We start from the raw sequence: 8,958 nt of genomic DNA, 5'->3' as shown, positions 1-8,958 counted from the left end.
ATTGTTAGAGAACTTTTTTTTTCTTTTGGGAGGAAAGCTGCAAGTCATTAAGGGCTGCTCCCGGCCTGCGGGTCACCATTTCCTGTTTAGAAGAAAGAATCATCTCTCCCTTGGAACATGAGACCCCCCCCACCCCCGGCCTGACGCTGGGGCTCCGGGGCTCCAGGACGCCTGCACCACCGCTCAGCTCCCCCCCGCAGGAAACTGGCACCTTCAGCACCTTTTGTGTTCAAAAAGGACACTCATTTTCTCCTGGCCCCAGGAGGGCCCCAGAGGTGAGGTCACCACGACAGCCAACCGGGAATGAATTATCCCAGCCCAGGACGCAAGCTGACCATCTTCCCGTCCTGTCCTCAAGCAGGAAGCTGAATGACCCCTAGCCCTTTGGCCTGGCTTCTCACCCTCCTGGCTCCAGCCAGCCAATTTCCTTGCATCAAAGGCCATTTGGTACCCAGCGGCCAGACAGAGGTGTGGGTCGGACAGGGAGGCCGGAGTGGGGCCCAGAGCCCTTGGAAACAGGAAGGACATCCTCTGTCCCCTCCTTGCTCATTGCCTTCCACCCCCTCCCTGGGAGGGGCAGCGGATCCCTCCTCAAAAAGCCTGCAGGGCTGGGGCAGAGCCTGGAAGCCTGTCCAGCTCATGAGACCCAGGGAACTGGCCCCTCGCTCTGGGCCCGCTCAGCTTCAAAACGGGAGAACGAGAGAACAAACAGGGGCCACGACGTGGAGTGCTGGGGACCTGCACACACCCCTGTGGCTCACAGGCCCCCAGGTGTTTCCCAACCTCATTGGACAGGACGCTCAGGCTCAGAGGAAAACCATCTGCACAAACAAGGCCCCTGACAGTCAAACCCAGAAGTCCAAAGTCACGTGATGTTTAACACACGATTTGGGGCCGGCCTAGCGGCATGGCAGTTAAGTTCACAGGCTCCACTTCAGCGGTGTGGGCTTCGCCAGTTCAGGTCCTGGGTGCACCGCTTAGCAAGCTATGGTGTGGCAGGGGTCCTACATACAAAGTGGAGGAAGATGGGCACCGATGGTAGCTCAGGGCCAGTCTTCCTCAGCAAAAAGAGGAGGATTGGCGGCAGATGTTAGCTCAGGGCTAATCTTCCTCAAAAAAAAAAAAAAAAAGGACAAGATTTAAGGCTGTGCCAGGAATATCTGAGCTCCAGGAATGCCTGCCCCTCCTTCCTCACTCCTCTATAAAACCAAGTACACTTTTTTATATATAAATTAACCGCTTTATTGAATATCAATAAACTGTACATATAACTATACAAAACGTTTCCTTAGTACAAAATGTTGCTCAAAATATAAATACCAGTGTACCTTTAAAAATGTAAACATCTTCCTCCCAGGCCCACCTGTCGGGCCTGAAAATAGTTCTGGGAGATACATCGGTGGGGCCGAAGTGCCCCGCTCGGGCCTGGACAAGTGATGGCAATTACTCACAGTCCCTTTTCAGACATTGTTAAATTGCCCGTGAAACAGGTGCCACCATGACAAACGGGAGTTCGAAATAGCTGCCCAGGCCGGGGGGCATCCTGGGGTCTAGACGTGTCCTTGTGTCCGTGACTGCCCCAGGCCGCGCAGGTGCACCTGGGGGCGATTATTGCATAGTTAGTCACACCTCCTGGAGGGGTGGCCTGAGGGTTCCGGGGCAGGGGTCCCCTGAGTGGGGTGGGAGCTCCCCATCAGTCTGCTGGCTTTTGTTCTGGAGCTCAAAGCAGCTGCATCCAAATAGCTTCGGACACACAAACCGACAGACAGGCCAACTCCAGAAGCCCCGGAGCGGCAGCTGCCAGGAGGGTCTCCACTGCACAAGCCCAGTGCCCACCGGCGGCCGTCCACGGAAACGGCCACGAAAGGCCTCGCAGAACCACGCGGCCCCGAGCAGAGCGCTGGAGAAGGCCGGGCCCTGTGGGGCGGGCGCAGCGGAGGGGAGGTGGCGGGGAGCCCTCGGCGGTGGGTCGGTCGGGGCACTGCCCGGGGAGGAGCGGCGGGAGGAGCCTGCGGTCAGCGGGGGCCCCCGGAGCAGCCGGCCTCCTGGTGCTTGTGGAGCAGCGACATGCGGGAGAAGGTGCGGGCACAGGCCTTGCAGTGGTACTTCTTGACGTCCGAGTGGGTCTGCAGGTGCGCACGCAGGTTGGAGCGGTCGGCGAAGGCGCGGCTGCAGTGCGAGCAAGAGAAGGGCTTCTCGCCTGCAGAGAGGCAGCGGGGCGGGTGGGGGAGACCGAGTCACGGGGAGAACAGCTGACGGCCACTGAACCCCCTCCCCCCGCCAGCCGTCAGAGCCCAGCTCAGCCCCACCAGGACCCCAATCCAGGAAAACCAGGCCCCGGCCAGCGTCCTAAGGCCTGGATGCCATCGGGAGCTGTGTCGCCTCCCACCGTGTGACCCTGAGCAAGTCGGGGGCTTCTCTGGGCCTCCATTTGCTCATCTGTAAAATGGCCATCACCCCGCACTCACAGGGGTTGGGGGCCGGCGGGAAGCACTCAGCAGACAACCATGATGACAGTGGAGGCAACTGTGTTTGCCGCACACGGACTTTCTGCCAGGACAGGGAGGGGTGGTCTATACTCATCTCACTGAGTCCCATCCTCGTCCTCAGTTTCCAGAGGGTGAGACTGGGGCACAGAGAGGTTAAGCGGCATACACAGAGTCACCCAGGAAGGACCATGCACCCGACTGCCGAGCCCTGGATCTCAGCCCCCCGCACAGGGTAGGGGCTGCGGTGGGCGCTCCGTAGTGTCGTGCCTGGATCTACTTGGTCTGGGACAAAGCTTAGGACGCAGCCTTAAAGGTCCCCCAACTGCCAGCAGGTCAGGCCCCTCCTCCAGGCGCCTCCCCATCACACACACTCAGGGGAACTTCAGTCTCCTCATCTGTGCCCCAATCTGACTGACTCCCACGAGGCAAGGGCCTCCCCTGAATCCATTCCGAGCCTCCAGCCCAGGGCCTGGAACCCCCAAGAGGCTACAGAATCCTCTGACCCTATGACTTAAAACCCCTCCGGGCAGGTGGCCCTCAGCCCACTTGCTGTGCTGGAAGAATCTCGCATGCAGGGCTGGGTACACAGTAAGTGCTCAATAAGTGCTTGTACAGTGAATAAGTCAGTTGTTTTTGGGGTTTTTTTTAAAGGCCTCAGAGAAGCCTGAGCCCTCAATCACAACCAGATAACGCTGTTCACCAATTTTTCATAACTCCTGCCCAACCAAGAGGATCTAGTTCAGGGTCCAAAAACACTGACAGCACTGTGTCTTGTTTCTTCTTGGGGGTGCAGCATTTCCCAAATAAAAATAGTAACTCATTAAGCAAATACTTATCAAGCTCCCACCAGCGCCAAGCACCATTCTAGAACACCAAACGTTCCTTTCCAAAAACCATGATTCCGTCTCCTCGGCTCCCAGCCTGACCTGCCCCCAGGCCGTAGCCCCTCCTAAGTCCCAGGGCTGGAATTCAGCAGGCAATGAAGGAAGTGTCCTGCTGGGTGCCTGCGGCACTGGCAGGGTCCAGAAGGAGACGCCTGAGGCTGCCTGGGGACCTCCCATTCCTGGGCTCAATTTCGGGGGCAGGGACACAAGGAGACAGGCCACAATGCAGACAGGGGAACCTGGGTGGAGGCCTGGGGAAGGGGCACCTGAGCCATCCGCTCGGCCGTCGTGGGCCCCTCTGCCCACCAGGCACGAGGGCCTGCCGGCTGCGTTCTCCGTGGTCCAGGGGCAGTTGTGTGCACACACTCCCTGGAGAGTGAGCGAAGGGCTGACTGTAGGTCTGGGAAAGGGGATGGAGGCCTGCACTGCCCAGGGCCCCGCCCTCACCTCCCGGCTCCATCCTTAGGAGCTGTGGCCCGGGAAAACCACTTCCTTCTCTGTGCCTCAGTGTCCTCCTCTGTAAGGTGGCGGTTGTGATGGCACCCCTTCCTGGGCCGCTGGGGGTTTACTGTGCTTGCATGGGGGAGGTAGGCCCTGCACACGTGCCTCATTACCCGGTGTCACCCGTGCTTAGACAGGACCCCGAGCAGAGCAGGAGGAAGGCCCCCAGAACGGGACGGGGCAGGTCTGTGGGCAAGTAGGAGGCACAGATCCACCCTGCGGGTCCCACCCCCAAGACATCTTTACGGAGCTCCTGGCGAGTGTGAAATGGGCACCAGGCCGGCGGGGACAAAGGCCGCTGAGGGGGGCGCCGTACACGCGATCCTCCCGGATTAGAGGGGCCTGACTCGAGGAGGGCCAGCAGCTGCGGCGGAACAGGTGCCGGCCCCGCGCCCCGTGCACCTGCTCCCCTGCAGCCCCGCCCCCGGCCACCATTAAGGGCACAATGGGAGTCAATGCGGATGGCCAGGGCGCATTTCAACAGGCTTTGTGTGTCTGGCCGTGCCTTTACATGAAAATAATGTCCCGATGGGAGGGGAGAAAGGCTGGGGGCCAGCGGAGCACCTTGAGGGCTTCCACGCCCCCAAATAGGGCCCTCCGAGTGGCAGGGCCAGGGCCCAGCTGGGCAGTTGGACCTTCACACGTCCAAACCAGGGCTCTTTGTGCACAAAGTATGCGACACGGGAACCAGGGACCAAGACTGCGGAGGGTGCCAGGGCCACCTTGTAGGACCCCTAATAACACCAACAAGGCCTGTAAAATGCCAGGCCCCCAGAGCCCCCACCGCCCTCATGACCCAGAGGTCAGCCACTCGCCTGGAAATGCCAGCACTGAGTCTGCCCCACCCGGCCAGCTTGACCCCAAAGCCAACAGTCACGACCCCTGAACCCTCTGCCTCGAGAGTCACTCTCCACAGAGCAGCCCCGGCCTCGGCGGCTTCCCCGTGCAAGTTCTGCAAGATGGAGAGGCCGCCTCTTCCATCTCCAGAAAGCTCAAGGATCGAGACAGCTCCATTTCACAAGTGTCCACGCATTTAGGATCGTGTTTTGGAAACACCAAGACAGAACTGCACTTTCTGGGCCTGCACGATAGGAGCGAGTTCACTCACTCCACGGCGGGCGCGGAGAGCAGATCCGAGAAGGCCACGATAATAAACTATTATACAGTGATTAAGGAGCCGCTGAATCCTGATAGCCACCCTATAAAATGCAATCCTAAGCCACCCCATATGACTAGGATATCATAATCCCGAGGCTCAGAGAAGTTAAACTCCTTGCCCAAGGTCACACAGCCTGAAAGCAGAACAAGTACCAGCCACCACTCTCGTGCATACTTACGTACCAAGCACCATCCCAGGCGCTTGCTTTCATTTGACCGGCAGGGAAACCCCACAATGTGTTCTTATGTTCATTTTACAGATGAGGAAACTGAGCCTCGGAGAGGTGAAACATCAGCCCAAGGGGAATTTATCAAAGCAGGGCTCGGAGCCAGGCGGGGGGTCTGCCAGCATCCTGCCTGCCTGGGGCTGGGGCGGGGCGAGCAGCGTGGCCCCTCACACCGGCCCCCACAGCAAGGGGCCGGCCGCCGCTGCCCCTCTACCTCCAGCCCATCTGGCTCAGCCGGAGCCGCAGAGGCACTCGAGAAGCTACCGACTGGGCCCGTCTGCTCAGCTGACGAGCGAGCGAGTGTCTGAACATGTCAGAGCAGGCCCCGCGACTCTCCAGCTGGAGATCAGGAAGCTCAGGCCTCAGTTTCCACAACCTGGAAAGAACAGCACGGCCAGTCCCCCAGGAGCCGGCGGGAAGGCGGGGTGGCGAGGGGGCCCCGGCCGCAGGACACTCACCGGTGTGCGTGCGGACGTGGCCCTGCAGCAGCCAGGGCCTGGAGAAGGCCTTCCCGCAGGTGCCGCAGACGCAGGGCAGCGTGTGGCTGCGGATGTGCATCTTGAGGGCGCCCAGGCTGACATACTCCTTGTTGCAGTATTTGCAGTTGAAGGCCTTGCGGGACTGGGGGTCCTTGGCTACCGAGAGCCCGGCCAGCTGCTTGGGCAACTGGCCCAAGCCCGGGAAGGCAGCAAAACCCTCAGCCTCCAGGGATGAGGCCGAGGTGGAAGAGAAGGACGAAGGAGTCGGCGAAGGCGGGCTGGGGGGCTGGGAGCCCTTCCCACTGTCCTCGTCCGACAGGGAGGTCAGCTCGACAACAGCCTTGGGCATCTCCTGGGGCAGGAGAGAAGCCCAGCCAATCGCCTGGGTCTGGGGTGCCAGCAGCGAGTCCCAGATGAGCGTGGGCAGTGAGGCCGTGGGGTTGAGGACCTCGGGAGGCGGGATGGCCGCCAGCAGGTGAGCCTGGTCGTAGGGCTGCTGGAAGGTGAACTCTGAGGGGAGACAAAGAAAACGGCAAGGTCAGGCATTCGATCAGCCAGTCAGTCAACAAACATTAGCCAGATGGGGGCGAGGGGGTGAGTGGGGCTGGCACTCATGTTATTAGACGAATAAAATAACTGTGATGAGGACAGATAGTTCCTGCCCTGGAAGAGCCCCCTCCTCACCCAGGTCATCTGGCTCTCCCACCTCAACCTCCAGATCTTGCCTCCCCGCCCAGCCCCAACTCAAGGCCTTATTCTCTGGTCCCCTTCCTCCCGAGATCCCAACGTCCCGAGGCTGAGGCCAGCCCCCAGCCCCCCAGGCCCCCACCTCGCAGCTCTCAAGGCCCACCCCAGCCCGGCCCCCTCCTCCGCACAGCCCTGCTCCCACCTCCTCCCCCAAATCCCCTGGACTCCGGACTCTCCAGCCCCGCAGGCCCGGCCCCGGCGCGAGCCGCCTCTTCTCCCCGCTCCACCCTCGGGCTCCCCGCCTCCCGGTGGCCGAGGGGCCCCTGAGCTCAGGACCCCCGTCCCCTAAAGCCCCCCAACCGCCCGCATCCACCTGCCCGGGCTCCCCGGAGCTCCCCCACAATGCCTCACGCCGAGGCCTTCCCTCGCTTCTGGTCCCTCGACTTGGTCCCCAAGGCCCCCTCGCTCAGAGCGCCCCCCACGCAGCCTTCGCCGGTCCCCGCAGACCGCCGGCAGCTCACCACGCACCCGGGGAGGAGTCGTGCAGCTCGCTGTAGTTGGGCCTCCGGCGCGAGCAGGCGGACTTCCTGACGAGGAAAGAGCGCGGCATGGTGGCCGAAGCAGCCGAAGTCGCCGGGTCGCGCTGGGGTCGCAGGACACTCCACCCGCGAGGCCGCGCCGCTGCGCTTTGAGTGGAAACGCGGCGCCGACTCGCTTAAGTACTCCAACCGTGAGGGGGGCGGGGCCTGTGAGGCCACGCCCCTTGTCACCCCCGCGCCAATCGAGGCGCGCTTTCGCCGGAGGCCACGCCCCGAGCAGGTGCGCAGGGGGCTGGCGGGGCTCGCGCCGCGTGGCGCGGGGAGCCGGGTGGGGGCCGCAAGGGGGCCGGCTCGGGCGCTGCCCCGATGCCCTTGCGGCGGGCTGCCGGGGCCGGGACGCCGGGCGCAGGGAGCCCCAGGCGCGGCGGAACCCCCTGCGGGATCCCGCGCGCCGCCCGCCCCGCGCGGCACGGTCGCCCGCCTCTGGCGCCCCCTGGCGCCGTGCGCCGCGGGTCTGGGCACCTGAGGCGCCGAAGCCGCCTCCGCCGCGGGCTTGGGAGGGGGCGGAAATTTCCTGGGCTCGGCGGGCGCCTCGCAGAGCGTGGGATTGACCAGGGGCGATGCACACTTCGGGGGAGGGTGCGAGGAAAGGGACACCTGCGCTCGGCTGCGGACGGTGTGAAATGCCGTGGCCTTTTGCAGAGCGATTTGCCATCACCTAGCAAAACGCATTCGTTCCTGCACGTAGCAGATGTTTGCTGAGCGCCCACCACGTGCCAGGGACTGTCCCCGGGGCTGGGGATACAGTCCTGAAAACCACTCGGGGTCCCTACCCAAGGACAGCTCACCGTCCGGTGGGGGAGACAGATGAAGTAAACTGGCAATTACAATGCAAAGGGCAGTGTGCTCTGATGGGGGAGGCCGCAGGGTGCTGTGACCGTCAAGAGGCGGGTCACCTGCCAGGGGGCGATGGGGGCGACCTCCAGAGGAAGTGTAGAAATCGGGAGGGGAAAGGCCCCAGGTAAGGATCAGCAACTGTGCAGGGCCTTGAGAGCAGCTCCCAGGGATGGGGGTGGGGTGGGCAGGCCGGGAGGGTCAGAAGCGCCGGCCTCCAGGGCCTGGCGGAGTTTGGACTTTACCCCAAGGGCACTGGGGAGCCAAGGAGGGATTTTCAGCTGAGGAGGGACCTGTTTAGTTTCATTGAGAGCTCACTCTGGGCAGGTGGGAGAAAGAAGTAGGGAAGGGGGTGTGACTGAGGGCGTCTCCTCACCTGCCTGGGGTCATCAATCTTGTGTCTAAAGGACCCAACACTGGGCTCCACAGGGGGCACTGACTGATCCAATGTGGGGTGGGCTCAGAAGAGCGACAGCTGGACCCTCACACCCAGCTCTCCTGTGAGCCCACCTGCTCCAGACAGGGCCAAGCCAGGCCTGGGGTGGGGGTGGGGGCCCAGAAATAAATCCACAGGTCCCACCCAACTCGTTTCCACCTGTGAAGCAAGGACTGTGAAAACCTGTGAGTCCCTCCACTCACCACCTACAGTGAGGGCAGGGCCGATTGTCTGCTAGGCTCCCTGGGTGCTGGGGATGACAGCTGTGAACTAAAGAGTCATCCTTCCCCTTGTTCCAGTTGGGGAGTCCAGGGTGGGGTGGGGGAGACAGGTGACACAGAGTCACGATGAAGAATACACCCCCCTCCTAAGTCTCTTCTGTGCCAATCATGATCGTCCACACACAGCAGGAGGAGTAAGATCGTGTCCCTCTGCTCAAACCCTCCCACGTTCCTGTGTCACCCAGAGGAAAAGCCAAAGTCCTCCCCGCCGCCCTCCGCCCTGCTCATCTGACCTCTGCTGACCTTGTCTTGGCCATTCTCCGCCCTCCCCCTGCTCAGTGATCCCCCACCCACCTCTTTCTGTTCCTCCCCATCCCAGCCCTCGCCCCCAGCACAGGACCTTGGCACCTGCTCGTCATCCTCCCTCCCCCTAAATCTCTCTT

General features: G+C 62.1%; 1 protein-coding gene across 1 annotated transcript; it reads right to left on the bottom strand.

Annotated features, from left to right (window-relative positions):
* Nucleotides 1–1,242: 1,242 nt before the first annotated feature.
* On the bottom strand, nucleotides 1,243–7,100 carry SNAI1 (snail family transcriptional repressor 1). The gene is made up of 3 exons (XM_046678159.1): nucleotides 6,954–7,100; nucleotides 5,718–6,248; nucleotides 1,243–2,200 (listed from the first exon to the last, which is right to left on the bottom strand). The coding sequence occupies exons 1-3, from the start codon at nucleotides 7,033–7,035 to the stop codon at nucleotides 2,016–2,018; spliced, it is 798 nt and encodes a 265-aa protein (XP_046534115.1). The 5' UTR covers nucleotides 7,036–7,100; the 3' UTR covers nucleotides 1,243–2,015.
* Nucleotides 7,101–8,958: the final 1,858 nt, after the last annotated feature.

Source organism: Equus quagga, chromosome 12 (assembly GCF_021613505.1).
Source record: "Equus quagga isolate Etosha38 chromosome 12, UCLA_HA_Equagga_1.0, whole genome shotgun sequence".
Lineage (NCBI taxonomy): Eukaryota > Metazoa > Chordata > Mammalia > Perissodactyla > Equidae > Equus > Equus quagga.
The sequence above is the reverse complement of the archived record's forward strand: the minus strand, read 5'-3'. Positions and strand labels throughout refer to the sequence as shown.

Coding starts and splice junctions, on each gene's coding strand:
- SNAI1 (XM_046678159.1), bottom strand. CDS start 7,035: ATGCCGCGCTCTTTCCTCGTCAGGAAGTCCGCCTGCTCGCGCCGGAGG. Junction 6,249..6,953: donor GCTGCACGACTCCTCCCCGG/GTGCGTGGTGAG, acceptor GTCTCCCCTCAG/AGTTCACCTTCCAGCAGCCC. Junction 2,201..5,717: donor CCACGTCCGCACGCACACCG/GTGAGTGTCCTG, acceptor GCCTCTCTGCAG/GCGAGAAGCCCTTCTCTTGC.